Source organism: Cyprinodon tularosa, unplaced genomic scaffold, assembly GCF_016077235.1.
Source record: "Cyprinodon tularosa strain WSP-4 unplaced genomic scaffold, ASM1607723v1 ctg844, whole genome shotgun sequence".
NCBI classification, from domain to species: Eukaryota; Metazoa; Chordata; class Actinopteri; order Cyprinodontiformes; family Cyprinodontidae; genus Cyprinodon; species Cyprinodon tularosa.
In genome coordinates, this window is record NW_024039612.1 from 175149 (window position 1) to 197300 (window position 22152).

The 22152-nt window shown below is 42.8% G+C and overlaps 1 protein-coding gene across 1 annotated transcript in view; it reads left to right on the forward strand.

Moving 5' to 3' along the window:
- The window catches only part of LOC119775017 (sterile alpha motif domain-containing protein 9-like), a 25251-nt gene extending 3896 nt beyond the window's left edge, over window positions 1-21355 (forward strand). The window contains exons 2-3 of the mRNA XM_038272863.1: window positions 8808-8843; window positions 21300-21355. Of these exons, the coding sequence (XP_038128791.1) occupies window positions 8808-8843; window positions 21300-21304 (41 nt within the window). The 3' untranslated portion in view covers window positions 21305-21355. The remainder of the gene's footprint in view (window positions 1-8807; window positions 8844-21299) is intronic.
- Window positions 21356-22152: the final 797 nt, after the last annotated feature.

The following is a 22152-nucleotide window of genomic DNA, read 5'->3' on the forward strand; positions in this document are numbered from 1 at the left end:
GAGAGGAGCCAGTTGAGGTGGCTTGGGCATCTGTTTAGGATGCCCCCTGGAGGCCTCCCTGGTGAGGTGTTCCGGGCACGTCCCACCGGGGGGAGGCCCAGGGGAAGACCCAGGACACGCTGGAGAGACTATGTTTCTCGGCTGGCCTGGGAACGCCTTGGGGTTCCTCCTGAAGAGCTGGAGGAAGTGGCTGGGGAGAGGGAAGTCTGGGCCTTCCTTTTTAAGCTGCTAACCCCGCGACCCGACCCCGGATAAGCGGAGGAAGATGGATGGATGGATGGAATTAATAAAAAAAAATAAAAAATTAAAGTGCGCCTTTTTCTCATTTTTTGACGGTTAATATCAAGACATGTTCAATATTTTGTTTGCGCTCCTTTCAGACCTTTTAGTTCTAAATTATGGTTTTAATCTGACACATTATGTCTTCAGTCAGCACTAGAATGGCAAATGTTTTACTTTTGACATGGCTGTCTTACTTAGAAGATTCTGTGATTGGCCTGGCAACCACACTGTTTTTGCGTTCACATCAATATCCTAGACTTCAAAGTAAAAGCACACATGAGACCTTTCTAATGTAACAGAGGGCTACCTTCTTTTAAATCTTGCTCCATGGAAAAACCTTTATCACATATTAATGTGGAGCTCCACGGCAAATCGAGGTTTTGCTGTTTTTCCACTCCTAAACTAAATCAGTAATCACTGCAGAATAAGGTTTGAGTGCAGCAATTCCCAATACTTTAAAGATGCCAAGTCACGCCTTACACAAAAAAACAAATGTTTATGTTAGAATGAAGTAATAAATTAAGCAATCTATGCCAGGATTTGTGAAGAGCTTGTCATGTTTATTAATGGACATTAGATATTTACTTAATCTTGGCTTTTTCCTTTCTCTTCATAATATCACTTAAGCCCACAATACACGAGCGGTGTAAGTTTTTTTAATCTCCGATTCGATTTTTTTCCATGTCACACTGAATGCATACAGAGAGGCAACAACTAGGCAGGGTTGGAAGATATGCAAAGATATTTTTCATTTCTGTCTCTGTGCTACACACAACTTAAAACAATTTCACCACATTTGACTTGGACAGATTATGAAAAGTGTTGTGAGACTCAAAGCGGATCACTATTTTATCCGTTTTCTGTCATTCTAAACTTCTATCGTGGGTAAAGTATTATGTTGTCATGATGGGTTCTCAAATGGAGACCCAATTATGCAGAACACCACTTGACGGACACAAGGATGAAAGTTTAACACGTTTATTAAGCACAACACACAGAATGTACTGATGACAGGTTCGGGCCTGGGTTCTGGTTTCACCGGAGTCTGCGTGAGAGACAGAGCGGTTAAGGACTGCTGACAGGATTAGATTTCCAAGTGAGCTCTGATGTACCTTGAGGGTTCTTGAGGCTCTCTTTGGGAGAGTCACTGTTGGTTCTGGAGAGGTGTTTATCAGCAGAGTCCGTTTGCTGCTTCAGCGTCTCACGTCTAGCTTGAACAGACCTTAGCCTTGGTTTCCCAGCTCTGGTCCAGAGCTGCTTGGAGGTTCTCAGAGAATCTTCAGGGTTTGGCTCAGAGGGTCGGCTCGGCAGGTTAGCTCTTCCTGAGCTTTCACGGAGGAGACACGGGTTTCCTGGAAACACAGAGATAGTGGTTAGAATCCAACCTGGATTCAAAGTCATGGAGATACTCAAGGATCTAGGCTTTAGCGCTGACCAACTGGAACAACACTGCGGCGTTGAGGCAAGGTCTGAAGACAGCTTATATAGTGGATCCTCTGATGATCTAGATGAGCTGCAGCTGCGCAGGAGGCTCCCTCAGAGGATCCACGGCGGACTCTGCTGGAGAAAGATGGGATTTTCTCCAGCTCCCAACAGTACCCCCCCCTCAACGACCGCCCCTTGGCGGTGCGGAAGAGGTAGATGGGCAGGAACGCTCGTACTCCTCGATCAGTGTGGGGTCGAGGATGTACGAGCCTGGGACCCACTGACGATCCTCCGGTCCGTAGCCCTCCCAGTCGACGAGGTACTGCCATCCGCGACCTCGTCGACGGGAGTCTACAATGCGGCGCACTGTGAAGGCCGGATGGCCATCGACCTCCAGGGCGGGTGGTGGGGAGTCGGACGGTGGGCACAGAGGGCTCGAAGAAACAGGCTTAATCTGGGAGACGTGGAATGTAGGGTGGATTCGGAGGGACTGAGGTAATTGGAGACAAACAGCTGAGGGGTTGATGACTCGTGAGATCTTGAAGGGTCCAATGAATCTCGGGGAGAGTTTTCGAGACATCCCCTTGAGGGGGATGTCTCGAGTGGAGAGCCACACTTCCTGGCCTTCAGAATACTCGGGGGCGGGGCGTCTCTTGGCGTCGGCGAAACGTTTAATTGACTCGGTTGACTGGTTGAGTGTGGCGATGGTCTCCCTCCAAATCCTCTGACAGCGACGGATGTGTTGGTTGACGGACAGCACCGATATCTCTCTCTCATCTGCAGGGAAAAGAGGTGGTTGGTAACCGAGACTAACCTGGAATGGGGACTGTCCAGTGGATGCAGAACGGAGAGAGTTGTGGGCGTATTCTATCCACGGGAGGTATTGACTCCAATCAACGGGGTTATTGGAGGTGAGACAGCGGAGGGTGGATTCCAGCTGCTGGTTCATTCGTTCTGTCTGGCCGTTGGATTGAGGGTGGTAACCTGAAGTGAGGGATGGTTTGCAACCGAGAGCAGAACAGAAAGCCTTCCATACCTGTGAAATGAATTGTGGACCTCTGTCCGAGAGGATTTCCTGGGGAATGCCATGAAGCCGGAAAACATGTTTAATAAGTAGCTGGGCTGTCTGGAAGGCCGTGGGAAGTTTCCTGAGGGGTACTAGATGGCAGGACTTCGAGAAACGATCAACAATGGTTAGAATGGTGGACATACCTCGGGAGACAGGGAGACCGGTGACAAAATCAATGGCTATGTGGGACCAAGGACGAGAGGGAACTGGTAGTGGTTGAAGCAGGCCTGAAGGAGGTTGGTGTGAGGCTTTGTTGCGGGCACATGTGGGGCAAGCCAACACATACTCCTTTACGTCTTTGTGGAGTGTGGGCCACCAGAAGCGCCTGGAGATGAGAGCAACTGTTCTACTCACTCCTGGATGAGCGGTGAATTTGGCGGCATGCATCCACTGGATCAGACGGGACCTGACAGAAGATGGGACATAGGTACGATTAGGCGGACCGGTACCTGGATCTGGTTCTGTGGCTAGGGCAGAGTTGATAAGATCCGTTATCTCCCAATTGACCACTCCAATGGTACATGAAGCTGGAAGGACAGGTTCAGGTGTCTCTGGATGATCGACGGAGCAGAGACGAGAGAGAGAATCGGGCTTCACGTTCTTGGATCCGGGTCTGTAGGAAATGATAAGGTTGAAACGTGAGAAGAAGATTGACCACCTGGATTGGCGAGGATTTGCCTGCTTGGTTGACTGGATGTAAGCCAGGTTCTTGTGGTCTGTCCATACAAGAACCGGATGCTCAGCTCCCTCCAGCCAATGTCTCCATTCTTCCAACGCCAACTTAATAGCCAGGAGCTCTCGGTCACCCACGTCATAGTTCTGTTCTGCGGAAGAGAGTCTACGAGAGAAGAAAGCACATGGGTGTATCTTCTGATCAGAGTCGAGCCTCTGGGAGAGAACCGCTCCAACCCCAGAATCAGAAGCATCCACCTCTAGGATGAACTGTTTTGTTGGGTCAGGTTGTATCAGAACGGGAGCTCTAGAAAACAAGGATTTGAGTTTCTCAAAAGCAGCTTGAGCCTCGGGAGTCCACTGAAAAGTTCGTTTAATGGAAGTCAGAGAGGTTAATGGGAGGGCGGTTTGACTGTAGTTTCTGATGAATCGGCGATAGAAGTTAGCGAACCCTAAAAACCTCTGTAGCTGTTTTCGGTTTTCAGGAACTGGCCAGTCTAAGACTGCTTTGATCTTGTCTTCTGAAGGTTTTACCTGGCCGCCCTCGAGCACAAACCCCAAAAAGGTGACTGAAGGTTGATGGAACTCGCACTTCTCGGCTTTCACGAACAGTTTATTTTCCAGTAGTCTCTGTAAGACAAGACGGACATGTCTCTTGTGTTCCTGGAGGTCCTTGAAATAGATGAGAATGTCATCAATGTACACAAAAACAAACACGTTGAGGAAATCTCTGAGAACATCATTAACCAAAGCCTGAAAGCAGGCAGGAGCGTTAGTTAAACCGAAGGGCATCACCAGGTATTCGAATTGCTCCAAGGGTGTCTTAAAGGCAGTTTTCCATTCATCGCCCTCTCGTATCCTAAGGAGATGATAGGCGTTTCTTAAATCCAGCTTGGAAAACACTGTTGCACCCTGTACAGGTTCAAAAGCAGAGGCGAGAAGAGGCAGTGGGTATTTATTTTTAACTGTGATCTGATTCAAACCTCGATAATCAATACAAGGTCTCAGGGAACCATCCTTCTTGCCCACGAAGAAGAAACCGGCGCCCAATGGAGAGGATGATGGGCGAATTATTCCAGCAGCTAATGATTCGTTGATGTATTTTTCCATTGTTTCTCTTTCGGGCTTGGAAATGTTATACAATCTGCTGCTAGGAAGAGGTGCACCAGGTAAAAGTTCAATGGCGCAATCGTATGGTCTGTGAGGAGGTAGGGACGTCGCACTGACCTTACTGAAGACAGGGGCTAAGTCATGGTACTCAGAGGGAACTGAAGAAAGGTCAGGAGAGTCCATCTCCCCCCCACCACTAGGAGGCCCCACCATAGGGGCAGCAGAACGAAGGCAGGTTTCGTGGCACGTAGTGGACCATGATTCCAGAAGACGTTTAGTCCAATTAATGTGAGGGTTATGCTTCTCCAACCACTCGAACCCGAGGACCAGCGGGGAACATGCAGAGGGAAACACAAAGAAAGTTATTGTCTCTCTGTGGTTACCTGACAGAAGTAGCTCGAGGGGCTGAGTTTGGTGGGTAACACGGTGGAGTCTTTTCCCGTCTATGGCGGACACACTGAGAGGTTGAGAGAGAGGAACGGTTTTAATCTGGAGTTACTGGACGAGGTTAGAGTCGATTAGGTTACGCTCACAGCCTGAGTCGATGAAAGCGGAGAAAGAGAGACTTTGGTTATCACAGAAGAGCGTGGCAGGCAGCAACAAACGAGGAGATTTTATTGTATCAATTTGGCCCGCCAGACTCCTCAGATCCTCTGGCGGGCCCCGGCTTTTAATTTTGCCGGACAGGAGGCGATGAAGTGTCCACTCTCGCCACAGTAGATACATAGCTTACTTAGGAAACGCCTCTGTCTCTCCTCTGGAGTGAGCCTAGTGTGTCCCACCTGCATAGGTTCAAAATCCCTTTCCCCCGAATGAGAGGCTTGAACGGGCAATGGTAGAGATTGGGACTTAGACCTCTGAGTGGGCATCAGCTCTGTAGAGGGAGAACACACAGTTACATTTAGAGAGGCAGGAGAGAAATTACTCAGCTTCTTAGAACTGTTTCTGGCTCGAATCCTATTATCAAGCCTAATGGAAAGGCGAATTAAATCCTCGAGGGAAGCTGGTTCGTCGAGGGTTGCTAGTTCATCTTTAATCTGTTCGTTTAATGCCATGAAGAAGGCTCCCTTCAAGGCGCTTTGGTTCCATCCGGAAGCTGCCGCCTTAACCCGGAAGTTTATTGAAAAATCTGCCACCGATGAATTTCCTTGTTTAAGGCTGAAAAGAGCTCTGGAATCAATAGTTTGGTCAGTTTCCTGGTTGAAAACCTGGGTGAATTCAGCAATGAAGTCAGAAAAACGGCAATTTAAACTGTCGTCAGTGGCAAATCTTGCCTGAGCCCATTCCAAGGCTCTTCCTGTTAACTGAGAAAGAATGAACGTTATCTTCTTGTGATCTGTGGAAAAGCTACCAGGAGAGTTCTGAAAAATCAACCGACACTGGAATAAAAATCCTTTGCAATCTTTCATGTTACCGGAGAATTTCTCTGGAAGACTAGGGCGGAACTCTGATGACGTCACAGGTTGTGACCTCGGGGGAGGGACTGGACCCGGAAATGGTTGCTGAACAGATGCAGCATTAGCGCTATTCAGGAAGTTAGCACAACTCTGTAGCATTTGGTTATGAATTCCAACTAGATGGTATAACTCACGGAGCGTTTGGGATTGTCCTTGTAGTTGAGCATCCTGTTCCTCCAAACGACGGGTGAGGTGATCTGCTGGGCCTTGAGTTTGGCCGCAGTGTTCTGTCATGATGGGTTCTCAAATGGAGACCCAATTATGCAGAACACCACTTGACGGACACAAGGATGAAAGTTTAACACGTTTATTAAGCACAACACACAGAATGTACTGATGACAGGTTCGGGCCTGGGTTCTGGTTTCACCGGAGTCTGCGTGAGAGACAGAGCGGTTAAGGACTGCTGACAGGATTAGATTTCCAAGTGAGCTCTGATGTACCTTGAGGGTTCTTGAGGCTCTCTTTGGGAGAGTCACTGTTGGTTCTGGAGAGGTGTTTATCAGCAGAGTCCGTTTGCTGCTTCAGCGTCTCACGTCTAGCTTGAACAGACCTTAGCCTTGGTTTCCCAGCTCTGGTCCAGAGCTGCTTGGAGGTTCTCAGAGAATCTTCAGGGTTTGGCTCAGAGGGTCGGCTCGGCAGGTTAGCTCTTCCTGAGCTTTCACGGAGGAGACACGGGTTTCCTGGAAGCACAGAGATAGTGGTTAGAATCCAACCTGGATTCAAAGTCATGGAGATACTCAAGGATCTAGGCTTTAGCGCTGACCAACTGGAACAACACTGCGGCGTTGAGGCAAGGTCTGAAGACAGCTTATATAGTGGATCCTCTGATGATCTAGATGAGCTGCAGCTGCGCAGGAGGCTCCCTCAGAGGATCCACGGCGGCCTTTGCTGGAGAAAGATGGGATTTTCTCCAGCTCCCAACATATGTTTTTTAATATTTCATCAATTCAGGCTTTGCTTTGTGCAGGCAGTCTTGAACAAAGAGGTTATGGAGGATGTGGGATTTCGGTGTTAGGCTGGGGTCTATCTCAGTAGGACCTACCCAAGCCCCTTTTGTAATATTGTATCGGATGTGATCATCCCCATTGATATTCAATTAGTGCTAAACGCCATGACTTGTCCGACACAATTTTCTGTCAGAGCAGGAGCAAAATCAGATTTGGTGTGTTCTAGCTTTAGGGGGGAACATCGTTTTTTTACATTGGCCCCTTGATTTTATGTTATTACATCATGTTCTACTCACCCATATGAGTTTTGTGTCATTTGGAGCTGTTCAAAACATATTCCGTTAGGTTATATCCAAGTAACGTCTTCCTATGGGCAACGACTTGAAGGCACAAACTAAACTATTCATAATTTATCATTTATGCTACGCCAGAATTCATAACATTTAGACGAATCACTGTCCCCCATCCGCGGTTATATTTTTCTTAATTTATATTTTTCTAAAACAAAGCAGCCCATGTATGACGTCGTCCGCCCTGGAGTTGTGATAGGCCCTTCTATTCATTTGGCTAGCTAATCTGAATTGTTCAATTCCATTTCGAGAGCGAGATCATCTGTGGTTGTAGCACTAGACATCTTCCAGGCATGTCAGTAAAACTAGCACCAGTTCAGGGAACAGGATGAATGAATGGTAGCTGGCGTGCGCGGGTGACGTCAAACACGCATCAAAACGGCAAATATCCCAATTTTTAACCATACATGTGCAATAATTATTATTATGTTATCCTAAACAAACATCCATGTTTCATTTACAATATAATTTCCAAAATGTTTGTCAATGTCTAAAATGTTCGACATAAAAGAGAGACAAACCTCTATTAAAGCTACAGTGTGTAATAATTACAGGGATATACAGTCAGAAATGTAATATATTATACATAACTATGTTATTTATCATCATCTAGGAGCTCAGCCTCTTAACCTTAACATTTGCGTTGCCTTAGAATTCGTTATTTATCATTACATAGGAGCGGGTCTCGCAGCCATGGAGGCAGACATCTTTGCGCTACGGCAGCGCAGAGCCAACAAACTAGCGATTGCGAGCTCGCCCATTACGCTCGAAAGTAACTACGGCAAGTTGAGAGAGATGAACTGAGACGGTACTGAAATCTATACCCTACACAGACTAATGAAATACTATCTGTAAAATTATCTATGTAAACAAACCTCATCACTTAAGAAGGTAGGTGATGCGGACGTCATGGAAGACATTTTGTTAACGCTCGCCGTACTGTTGGGGGGGAGAAGCGGTGGGGGGGAGATGTTCATGTTGCTGCGGTCTGCAGTCTGGACGTTAGATGTCGCTGAAAATTACACACTGTAGCTTTAAATCCCTTCGTAAATAAGGTTTATTTTGTTGAATGTTGACCTCATTGTAGCACAAATCTCTTTCTAGAGAGATATATTAAAATAGCAAAAACCTAGCATTAGATTTATAAATCCAAAGAAAGAAAATATAATACTGGATTTTTTATCAGTCCATAATAACATAATAATTACATAATATTAAATTTTTACATAAAAGTTTTGAAAAGAGAAAGACATACACCGAAAAGGATATTTTTATGCAATTTTACCTTGAAATTGAACAATAATATAATAATTTGGTTTTAATAGTAGCAGAAATAAATTTAATCATAAAAGAACACACATAGGTTATGTGATAGCATATATGATGTGAAAGAAGATACCTTGTTAGCTATACAAATGTTGTTAATAAAATTTTTTCTTCTTTGATATAATGTTACCATCGATGTGGTAAACTTTTTTTTGTCTTTCATTTTAGGGGATCTCAAAATCAAAACTCCTGACAACATACATGGTAAGACAAATTGTCTCTAACGACAATGCACCCAAATCACAGCTTTTTCAGTTGCACTGCTCTTTGTAGCACTGACAACTCTTTGTTTATATTGATTTATGATTGCAACAGACAGCAGCAGAATCACTGAAACAGGACTGAATCTAGGCACAGATATGGCCTAGTCAAAGCCCAGAAATGAACCTGACACCAGTGCTGTGGGGAGAACGTATATATTCTGGGGATGAACAGATGTTGGAAAGAAGATGAGCCTCATTTATGCACTACTATAGATGACTCTGTGATACTGTCTTTATATGTTTTTTTAGGTTTTTACACACTGTTCTTTACAATGCAAGTGTAAGACTGGGTTTTATGACTGGAAATACACACACATATATATATATATATAGCAACAAGAAACAAGTGGTACATTTCATCACAAGTATTAACTGCTCGCACTTGCTTTGTTGAGCTGTGTCTTTTTTATTCTTCTTTATCAATTAAAAGTGCAAGACAGCTGTAATGTTTAGAGGGTCCCCATGAACGCTTACTGTATTCTTTTTCACTTACTCAGCTTTAAGCTACGTACATTAATCTCATAAAACTTGTTTGGGTGTTTCAATTCGTATTGAGACTTACTGTAAAACCATTAATTTTAACCAATATTCTAAAATCAGCTATTTTCATTATTTCAAAAAGATTACATTTCTTTTAAAAGAAGGCAAATTCGTACTTGTAATTTAAAAGATGCACAAAAGAGACAAATTTGTTTGACATTCAGCTTACTGAAACTTTTCCATTTTCTCATGCAAAGTGAGGGACTTAAATCACATGTCTAATGTATACTTTAGTATGTAACAGACTAAAATAATAAAAGTGTGATAAAGAACCAATCTTGTTTGTCTTTTCAACTTTTTGGTCTCTAAGTTGGCTTCTAACAGTAATTGTTGGGTTCTTTCCAGATGCTGAGACAGTAGATATTCCCTTGCATCTCCATCTCTGAGCCAGTGTGCCATACAGTATATCAAGTGTGCATGGGTGGATCACGTACAGAGTTGGTTTGTTTATTGTGGCGATTGGGCGACCTACTGCCAAAGAGAGAAGGAGATAGTAAGCAATTAAAAAAAACGATAAACCAATCAATCCACGTTTAATGTTACATTGAGTATGTTGCCTCCTATGTCCAGCCTCATTTTGGGCGATTTCAACATGGCTGAATATCGCCCTGATCTCTCTCATAGACGTTCAATTCAATTCAGTTTATTTATATAGCGCCAATTTACAACACATGTCATCTCGAGGCACTTTACAGTTCACCAGATCATACAGTCAAATTTATTCAAAATGTTTTTTATCTAAGGAAAACCGGTTGATTGCATCGATTCATTGACTCGGATGCAATCCTTCACACTAAGCAGGCTTGTAGAGACAGTGGAGAGGAAAACTCCCTTTTAACAGGAAGAAACCTCCAGCAGAACCAGGCTCAGTGTGGGCGGCCATCTGCCGAGGCTGACTTGGGTTCAAGGAGACAGAGGCAGAGATACAAAAAGCAGCTTTAAAAGGCGGCCCCGTCCAGGAAACACATAGCCAGGCAGACCAGCTCTTAGCCAACTCCCATGTCAGAGGATGAGGAGAGCACATCCAGCCAGTCACAGTCAGAGAAACAGGACAAACATCTATAACCAAGGGTGTTGATGGCAGCAGCACAGCTGATATTTCTCTCCAGGGTGGTGTCACAGCCAAACAGGAACAGAAGAGGCGAAGCTACTATAAGAAAAGACAGAGAGAGCGTAACGTTAGAGATTGAACTAACAGATTCTGCAGAGTGGAAGAATAGAGATAGAGTGAAGCAAAATGATGAAACAGGGGACCTGTTAGACCTCCAGAAGTCTAAGCCTATAGCAGCATAACTACAGAGATAGCTCAGGATAACATTTGCCACTCTAACTATAAGCTTTATCTAAAAGGAAAGTTTTAAGCCTACTCTTAAAAGTAGACAGGGTGTCTGCCTCACGAACTAAAACTGGTGGTTGGCTCCACAGGAGAGGAGCCTGATAACTAAAAGGTCTGCCTCCCATTCTATTTTTAGAAATTCTAGGAACCACTAGTAAACCTTCAGATTGAGGTCAGTGAAGTGAAGTGCTCTGTTAGGAACAGAAGGCACAATTATATATCTGATATAAGAATGACTTGACAGTTTAAGGCTTTATATGTAAGAGGGAGGATTTTAAATTATGTACTTTATTAAACAGGAAGCCAATGAAGAGAAGCCAGGATAGGAGAGATATGATCTCTCTTTTAAATTTTCATTAGAACTCTGGCTGCAGCATTTTAGATCAGCTGACGGCTTTTAACTAAAGTTTGTTGACTTCCTGCTGGTAAAGAATTACAATAGTCCAGTCTTGAAGTAACAAATGCATGGCCTAGTTTCTCAGCATCACCCCTGGACAGGAGATTTCTAATTTTTGCAATATTAAGCAGATGAAAGAAGGAAATTATAGAAACCTCTTTGATATGGGATTTAAACGACAGTTCCTGATCAAAAACAACACCAAGATGTTTTACTTTATTATCTGAAATCAGTTTAATCCCATCCAAATAAAGTGACTGGCTAATCATCTTCCTTTTTAAAGACTCTGGTCCAAATACTATAACTTCTGTTTTGTCTGCACTCAGAAGCAGAAAGTTAAGAGTAATCCAGGATTTTATGTCTTCAAGACATGCCTGTAATCTATGTAATGGGTTAGCTTCATCTGAATTTATAGACAGATATCATTAGCATCATTAGCATTACAGTATAAATCAATCCAATGCTATCTGATAATTCTACCAATTGGAGTCTGACCATATATATATATATATATATATATATATTAGTGCTGTCAAAATTATCGCGTTATTAACGCGTTAACGCGAGGCAATTTTAACGGCGATAATTTTTTTAACGTGAGATTAACGCTATGTGGTTTTATGGTACAATTTTTCCAAGTACATCCCGCTGCAGCCTGCGGGAAGGCGGGGCTATTTTCCCCCAGTCTATGCATTTCTCATAGGCTTCTAGAGCGGAGCTCCTCAAGGTAAAAAGACGCTCATACACTGGGTGACGCTAGTGCCTTTTCTTTAAGCCCCACCACCAACAAACAAGTTGAGTGTCTGGTAACTAGTAGCAACCTGAAATACGCTGAGAAAACTGATTACTGAGGTGAAATGGAATCTCGTAGCAGCCCTCTTGCCGTCTGTGTACGCAACAGGTCAGTATCGCGTGTGTGTGTGTGTGGGTGGGTGTGTCTGTGTGTGGGTGAGTGGGTGTGTGTGTGTTCTCATTTTTGTTAAGAGGCTGAAAAGTAACTTTCTAGAGAGCATAGACTACCTTCATCTAGTGATGTCGGTCTATTGATTTTGATGTATTGATTGAAAATTGTTCATTATTACCTTGGTTAATTAACATCTAATGTTAACTCTACTGCATTTTATAGCGGTAGGGTAAAATGCTTGTCTTTGTTCAAAAGACTGTATTAACTGTAAAGACTGTCTTTTACATCAGCCTGTTTTCAGGGCCTTTTTTTTGGCTACATATTTGTTATTTTTTGCTACATGCCTCCCCATCTTCTTGCCATATGTTTCTATGGCATAAATCAGTATCTGTGACCTGTTTTCATTTTAAAAAAAGAACATTAGCACAAACCTAGCCTGTATGTATTTTTTTGTATGTCATCGAGAGTATTTAAATGATTTTCAATCAGGAAAAAAATGTGCGATTAAAATGCGATTAATCGCGAGTTAACTCAGGCATTGATGCGATTAATCGCGATTAAAAAATTTAATCGATTGACAGCACTAATATATATATATATATATATATATATATATATATATATATATATATATATATATATATATATATATATAGTAAAGAGATATATTTATATATATAGTAAAGAGAGTCGGTCCTAGCACTGATCCATTGAACATGAGGAAGATTTGTCATTATCGTGAACCATTGAAATCAATCAGATAGATAAGATTTAAACCAGTCTAGTGCTGTCTTTGTGAAAGAGTATTATGATCAACTGTATCAAATACAGCACTGAGATCTAACAGTTCAAGTACAGATACAAGTTAATTATCTGAGGCCATGAGAATATCATTAGCAACTTTCACCAGAGCTGTTTCAGTGCAATGATGAGCTCTAAAGCTGAAACTCTTCAAAAAGTTCATTATGCAGCAAAAACACGCATGTTGCTTCATTTTTGATACTTGTACAAGTTTAGTTCTGACCCTGAAGCATCTCTGATGCTCCAGCTGAGCGGTGCAAAAGTGGGTCTGATGCTCGTTGGGAGGAGCTACCCTATCCTTTCTTTGCCTGTAACAATGGCAGCTATATATGCTGTGATCAGTGGATAAAAAGTAGTTTTAATATGTTTTTCAGTGAGAATGTCCACCTGAAAACTTAATCTGTGCAATCAGTTCATCCAGATTACCATCCCGCCTTCAAATATTATTTTGCTGCCGGAGCAGCTCAGACCCCCACATACCGGTGGTCAAAAGGAATCCCATTCAACAGAAGCCTACGGTCTGTCATGTTGGGTTTCAGAAGCTAAACCCAAACGCAGAACACCACAGAGACTGGATGAAAGTTTAACAGTTTATTTAAAAGAAACACAATCCAGATTATTACACTGATACTTAATGAGTCCGGGCTGGTCGCACAGAATACTCTGATCTGTGGTTCAGGCTGGGAGAGGAAACCAGAAGAGTCCAGAGGCAGAGGGATTAGCAGAGGGCTAGGTAGCAGCAGGGCTAGGCTTCTGACTAGCTGGGATTCAGGCCTTAAATACTCTAAGTTCTCTCCCAGAGAACAGGCAGGCAGATTCAGACTGGTGTAAGTGATAGCACACTTGTTTGGCAACTACTTTCTCAAGAATTTTAGATTAGAAAGAATGATTGGATATACAATAGGTCAGCGTTCAGTAGCTACCCTTGCATTTTTTTTCCATCCTGATGGATGCCCTGGAGCAGACAAGGCTTGGACAACGACAGGTGTCACTGATATGCATCATCTTACACAGAAGGTTAGAAAGCATGAAGCATCCAAGGTTCATATGGACAGTTGTCTTAAATATGCAGCTCTTGGGAGGGCAAACATTGCAACATAGTTGGGTGAGAGCTATAGGATAGCAGTGCGTCAACACAATGACGAGGTCGGATAGAATCGCCACATTCTTATCCGTCTAATTGATTGTGTGTAGTTTTGTGGAGTGTTCGAGGTAGCTTTGAGAGGCCGAGATGAGAGAGAGGGCTCTAGTAACCCTGGGCCGGTCGATTTTGTCGCCTCACTAGACGAGGTGTTTGAGGAGCACTTGAAAACTGCCACAGTCTTTAAGGGCACGTTAAAAAATTTACAAAGTTAACTACTGGATTACATGCTATCAGTCATCAGGGAACATATCGTGGACGAGATGAAATCATCAAAATTTGTAGAATAAAAGCAGATGAAACCACAGATGTTGCAGTATACCAGAATACCAGTGCTTCCATATGTAAACATTTTGCTTTCACGGCACTGAATAAATATACAGTGTATATAAATACATTTATTTTTTGACAGATCTGTGACACAATCCTGGCCCATGCCAAAGAGAGTTTCTCATTTCCTGACCACCTTGTGAGTGCAACGCTACTAGAAGGAGAGATGTTTGAAAAGCATTGCCTTGCATTCCCAGTAGAGGCTCTGAACACCACTGTTAGGGCATACCCCATGCTGAACCAGGCAAAGCTCGAGACTGAACTGTCTCTTATTTATGAGAGTCCTGATTTCAAGAGCTGCTGTGGTGCACTGGCATTGTACAGGTCTCTACAGAAGTAAAACCTGCAGGATACTTTTTCTGAAACCTTAGTTTTGCTGAACATCCTTATAACTACTCCAATGAAAACAGCTGAAGCTGAGATGTGTTTCTCAACACTGAAGAGAATAAAGACCTTGCTGAGAAATGCAATGGCACAGGAACATCTGAATGCACTGGCCATGCTTTCGATGGAAAGGGAGTTAGTCAGGAGCATGCCTACTTTCAATGAAACGGTGATTGACAGATTTGCAGCATTGAAAAAAATCAAAATTTCAAAATAAGTTAGTACATATATATATATATATATATATATATATATATATATATATATATATATATATATATATATATATATATATATATATATATATATATATATATATATATATATATATATAGTACGAACCTGTATATTTGCTAATCTGCAATTGTAAATCTGTACTGACTAAATATCTGTAATGTTTACATATCAGCTGCAATTAAAGTGAAATGACAACTGAATCGGATGATTTTGAGTACTGTAATTTTACTATTGCTAAAAGAGGTGACTACATCATAAAGTGTGAAATGTTAATTGTAAGACCAAACTCACAAAGCACTGATGGTAAACAGGGTTTACGTAGCTGTCAATTTACCCATTAGATGGGTCACTTTAGTCACTTTATAACCTCGACTATTTCTCCCCCTGACACATTTGGCAGGAGCTGCTACTAGTCATGTAGTCATTTTTGTTATCTAAAAGCTGTAGGTTTGTTTCCAGCCACCTTCTGCCACATGTCGATGTGCCCTTAGGTTATGCGTTCAACATCTAAAGTGACCAATTTAAAAAATCAAGGCTTTAAACAACACTGAACTGTTTCAACAAGGCATTAGCTGAATTTGAGATATGTTACAGTAGTAGCCATTCAAAATTTCCCCACTTTCCTTGATGGGCCCTTAGTTTGTCCGTGGCTGATCCTCTACAATTCCTATTTCAAAATCAATCTTTGTACTAAATATTCTGTCATGATTTGTGAACATTAAGATCAAAAGATAAGTGTAGACCCTGTAATTAAGTGAAATTCAAGAGGAGGTCACTCCAGCGGCTGAAAGTTACAGGGGATCTTGCTAATGCTACATTCAGACTGCAAGAGCAGCAAAAACACGCATGTTGCTTCATTTTTGATACTTGTACAAAACCCTGAAGCATCTCTGATGCTCCAGCTGAGCGGTGCAAAAGTGGGTCTGATGCTCGTTGGGAGGAGCTACCCTATCCTTTCTTTGCCTGTAACAATGGCAGCTATATATGCTGTGATCAGTGGATAAAAAGTAGTTTTAATATGTTTTTCAGTGAGAATGTCCACCTGAAAACTTAATCTGTGCAATCAGTTCATCCAGATTACCATCCCGCCTTCAAATATTATTTTGCTGCCGGAGCAGCTCAGACCCCCACATACCGGTGGTCAAAAGGAATACCATTCAACAGAAGCCTACGGTCTGTCATGTTGGGTTTCAGAAGCTAAACCCAAACGCAGAACACCACAGAGACTGGATGAAAGTTTAACAGTTTATTTAAAAGAAACACAATCCAGATTATTACACTGATACTTAATGAGTCCGGGCTGGTCGCACGGAATACTCTGATCTGTGGTTCAGGCTGGGAGAGGAAACCAGAAGAGTCCAGAGGCAGAGGGATTAGCAGAGGGCTAGGTAGCAGCAGGGCTAGGCTTCTGACTAGCTGGGATTCAGGCCTTAAATACTCTAAGTTCTCTCCCAGAGAACAGGCAGGCAGATTCAGACTGAAGATCTCCTGGTTGGGCAACCATGTGCAGGAAGGCAGGTTTCAGAAGATGAGCTCCTCCAGAGCTCCTGAGATGCGGTAGGCAGATTTCAGCAGGGGAGACTACCCCAGAGTTCCAGGGTTCAGTCAGGATTCTTCCGTGATTAACTAAAACACTCTGGCGTCGGGGTGTTGTCCACAGCCCACTTAAGTACTGGTCCCCTGATGAGCAGATGAGAATCAGCTGGTGAAGGCAGCTCCAGGTTCAGGAGATCCAGTACGCCCCCTGGTGGAGGAAAGTAGACAGCACCCCAGATCCCAACAGAAAAAAACATACAAACAGGAAGGGATCCTCGGCGCCCTCTGGAGGGCAAGCCTCTGGATCCCAACACAGTCAGGGGCGCCTCTAGAAATGTTTCATAGGGGTGGCCAGATAGGGCCTCTTAAATTCTTGGGGTGGCACACAGAAACATAATTTCAAGGTTTTATTCTATTGCTGAGGTAAAACAGCCTGTGGAAAACTATCCTAAATATCTAATTAAACACCTACTCATATATTTTGGCTTATTGTGTGATTATTAATGTTACTACTGATCTAATGTGCACAGACATAGACCAGTTAACATTGTGAGTTGATCAATAGTTGTGTTTTATTTATATTTGAAATAAGCTGTACATTTATTCACAAAAAATCACTGCCGGTCCAGAAACAGGTGGTACACCTGCTTTCACTGAGTTCTGCCATGCTTCTGTAATCAAAGGTACTGACTGTCCCTGGTCTGCTGCTGTTTGATGCTTTTCCTCATCACTGTTTTTAACGAATGCTGTCTCTGTGTCCTCATCATGCTGGTTGGTCTGTTTCTCTCCTCCATCCTCCTTCTCTCTCTCCTCCTCCTCCTTCTCCTCTTCTCCTCATCCTCCTCCTCCTCCTCTCTCCCCATCCTCCTCCTTCTCTCTTCTCCTCATCCTCTGCTCCTTCTCTCTCTCCTCCTCCTCCTCCTCTCTCTCCTCCTCCTCCTCCTCCTCCTCCTCCTCCTCTCTCTTCTACCCATACTCCTCCTCCTTCTCCTCTCTCTCTTTTCTCATCCTCCTCATTCTCTCTTCTCCTCATCCTCTGCTCCTTCTCTCTCTTCTCTTCCTCTCTCTTCTCCCCCTCCTCCTCCTCCCTCACTTCCTCCTCCTCTCCTCTTCTCTCTTCTCCTCATCCTCCTGCTCCTCCTCCTTCTCCTCTCTCTTTTCCTCATCCTCCTTCTCCTCCTCTCTCTTCTACCCATACTCCTCCTCCTTCTCCTCTCTCTCTTTTCTCATCCTCCTCATTCTCTCTTCTCCTCATCCTCTGCTCCTTCTCTCTCTTCTCTTCCTCTCTCTTCTCCCCCTCCTCCTCCTCCCTCACTTCCTCCTCCTCTCCTCTTCTCTCTTCTCCTCATCCTCCTGCTCCTCCTCCTTCTCCTCTCTCTTTTCCTCATCCTCCTTCTCCTCCTCTCTCTGCTACTTATCCTCCTGCTCCTCCTCACTGGTTATCTGTTGCTCCCCTGTCATCTCTTTCTCTGCTTCTGTTGTAATTCTCTTCTTAAAATAAGAAGAGATGTCTGTGGACTTTCTCTTCATCTCTGAAAATTGACAAGTCAATCACCAACTCATCCAGTTGGCTACATAACTATGTCAAAAACACACTAAAAGCTGCTTTAACAGTATAATGTTACAGTTAACATATCCCCCTTTTCTTTCGCAAACAAATGACTTGACTTATTTACTTACTGTTAGTTTTAGATGCTTTCTCACCGTTAAAGTGCGCACGGGCTGAGCCGTAGTTCTCTGAGCTCACAAGCGCCTTCTGTACCGGTAGCTAATATGCGCATGCGCAAGCTAATATCGGGTAGGGGAGAGGGAGAGCAGGGGAATTACAGTGTGCAAGAAGGACAGGGAAAGGGGCTGCTTTGCTGGGTGCATAATGGGGTGAAACGCTAATAATATAATAATAAGGCAACTCCTTCAAGCTATTTAAATTTTCACATCCCCAGAAGTTCTGGGCGAGGAGGAGGAGTAGCAACAATCTTCCAGTCTGACCTACTGATTACTCCCAAAACAATTAATACCTACAACTCTTTTGAACATTTAACCCTTAATTTCCCTGATCCAAATTTCAAGGCAAGAAAACCTCTTCTTTTTGTAACTTTGTATCGTCCACCAGGTCCTTACTCTGAATTTTTAGATGAGATTTCAGAGTTCCTTTCTGATTTGGTATTAAATACTGACAGGGTCATCATAGTGGGAGATTTTAACATCCATGCTGACATTGAAGGCGATAGCTTAAGAGCAGCCTTTAATGCTATCTTAGACACTATTGGCTTTGTTCAGAGTGTGAGTGGTCCCACACATTCTCATCTTCATACTTTGGATCTTGTGCTGACATACGGCATAGAATGTGAAGAAATAACAGTATTTCCTCACAACCCTGTCCTCTCTGACCACTTTCTAATAACCTTCAGGATTACTTTAACAGAGTTCTCCTCCCCCAAAAGAAGGTTCAATTTTAGTAGATCTTTATCAGATAGTGCAGTTATAAATTTTAAAGAATCTGCTTCACTTTCTCTCTCCTCTGTGTCGCTGAGCAGTGCTGCAGAGTGCAAAAGCATAGCTTATTCCCCTTTACAGGTTGATGATTTTGTTGATGGGGTTGCTAGTTCTCTGCGTATTGCCTTAGACAACGCAGCTCCTTTGAAAATGAAAACTGTTAAAAATAGAAAGCTTGCTCCTTGGTTTAATGCAGAGCTGTGTACTTTGAAGCAAGATGCTAGGAAACTAGAGAGAAAATATCGCTCCACAGGCCTGCGGGAGTCCTTCCTAGTCTGGAAAAATGGTTTACTGCTGTATAAGAGGACCCTTTGTAAAGCAAGAGCAGCAAACTTCTCCTCATTAATAGAGGAGAATAAGAATAATCCTAGATTTCTTTTTAATACAGTTGCCAAACTCACCCAGAGCCATAGCTCTGTTGAACTGTCCATTCCACCTGCTCTTAGCAGCAATGATTTTATGGGATTCTTTATAAATAAGATTGATCTTATTAAAAATAAGACCATAAGCACTCATCTATCCGCGATTGTACCTGAGGTAGTCATGGAATCTGAACCGAGTTTAGACTGCTTTGATCCAGTTGAACTTTCTGAATTAGCAAAATTATTGTCTTCATCTAAGCCTTCAACTTGTATGTTAGATCCAGTTCCAACCAGGTTATTTAAGGAGATATTCCCTTTGATCTCCTCCTCCATTTTAGATGTGATTAATCTATCTCTGTTACAGGGATATGTACCTAAAGCTTTTAAGGTTGCTGTAATTAAACCTCTGCTTAAGAAACCGTCTCTTGACCCAGATGACTTGGTCAATTATAGACCTATATCCAATCTTCCTTTCTTATCCAAAATTCTTGAGAAAGTAGTTGCCAAACAAGTTTGCGATCACTTACACCATAGAGTTTCAGTCTGGCTTTAGAGCTCATAATAGCACTGAAACAGCTCTGGTGAAAGTCACTAATGATATTCTCATGGCCTCAGATAATGGACTTGTATCTGTGCTCGTCCTGTTGGATCTTAGTGCTGCATTTGATACAGTTGATCATAATATTCTTTTAGAAAGACTTGAATATTTTGTTGGAATTAAAGGAACAGCACTAGTATGGTTTAAATCTTATCTATCTGATCGAAATCAGTTTGTTCATGTTAATGATAGATCTTCAACACGCTCAAAGGTTACCTGTGGAGTACCACAGGGATCAGTGCTAGGACCAATTCTCTTTACTTTATACATGCTCCCAATTGGTAGAATTATTAGACAGCATGGGATTAATTTCCACTGTTATGCTGATGATACCCAGCTATATCTGTCTATAAATCCAGATGAAGCTAACCCATTACATAGATTACAGGCATGTCTTGAAGACATAAAAACCTGGATGACTCTTAACTTTCTGCTTCTGAATGCAGACAAAACAGAAGTTATAGTCTTTGGACCAGAGTCTCTGGAAAAGAAGCTGATTAGTCAGTCACTTCATTTGGATGGGATTAAACTGATTTTAGATAATAAAGTAAAAAATCTTGGTGTTATTTTTGATCAGGACCTGTCATTTAAATCCCATATCAAAGAGGTTTCTAGAATTTCCTTCTTTCATCTGAGGAACATTGCCAAAATTAGAAATATCCTGTCCAGGGGTGATGCTGAGAAACTAGTCCATGCATTTGTTACTTCAAGACTGGACTATTGTAATTCTTTACTATCAGGAAGTCCACAAACTGTAGTTAAAAGCCTTCAGCTGATCCAAAATGCTGCAGCCAGAGTTCTAATGAAAATTAAAAAGAGAGATCATATCTCGCCTATCCTGGCTTCTCTTCATTGGCTTCCTGTTATATCAAGAATAGAATTTAAAATCCTCCTTCTCACATATAAAGCCTTAAATGGCCAAGCTCCATCTTATATCAGAGATCTGATTGTTCCTTATGTTCCTAACAGAGCACTTCGCTCTCAATCTGCAGGTTTACTAGTGGTTCCTCGAATTTCTAAAAGTAGAATGGGAGGCAGATCTTTTAGTTATCAGGCTCCTCTCCTGTGGAACCAACTACCAGTTTTAGTCCATGAGGCAGACAACCTGTCTACTTTTAAGGCTAGACTTAAAACTTTCCTTTTTGATAACGCTTATAGTTAGAGTGGCTCAGGTTATCCTGAGCTATCTCTATAGTTATGCTGCTATAGGCTTAGACTTTTGGAGGACATAGGGACCCCCATTTCATCATTCTGCTTCATTCTCTCTCTGTTCTCCTATTCTGCAGAATCTGTTAGTTCAATCTCTAACCTTCTGCTCTCTCTGCTTTTCCTCAGAGTAGCTTTGCCTCGTCTGTTCCTGTTTGGCTCTGACGTCATCCTGGAGAGAAACATCAGCTGTGCTGCTTCCATCAACACCCTTGTTTATAGATGTTGGAGATCGGCCTGTTTTCCAGTGTGGTCCTGTTTCTCTGACCGTGACTGAGTGGATGTGCTCTCTTCGTCCTCTGGCATGGGAGCTGCCTTGGAGCTCGTCTGCCCGGCTGTGTGTTTCCTGGACGGAGCCGCCTTTTATAGCTGCTTTTTGTATCTCTGCTTCTGTCTCCTTGAACCCCAGTCGGCCTCGGCAGATGGCCGCTCACACTGAGCCTGGTTCTGCTGGAGGTTTCTTCCTGTTAAAAGGGAGTGTTTCCTCTCCACTGTCGCTACAAGCATGCTTAGTGTGAGGGATTGTATTTGAGACAATGAGTGAATGCAATCAACTGGTTTTCCTTAGATAGAAAACTTTGTATCAATTTGACTGTATGATCTGGTTGAACTGTAAAGTGCCTTGAGATGACATGTGTTGTGAATTTGGCGCTATATAAATAAACTGAATTGAATTGAATTGAATTGGGGTGGCCAGGGCATAGTCCAGGGTGGCCGTGGCCAATCCCTGATGGTGCCCTTGCCTACGGCCCGATTGTCTCTTCGCGATTTGCCGTGGTGACTGGAAGGTGGCTTTCCTGTACATAATCTAAAATGCAGACACCAGGATAATAAAAGTGAACATGTTTTGCCAGCAGATTACGGCATTTTAAGTTAATTTAGGTGTAAATAAACAGTTTCAGAGGAGTGGTCATAATGATCTGTATCATCAGCGATGTGTCGGTCTCCCTGCAGCTCCCAAATCAGCTTCTCTGATTGGTTG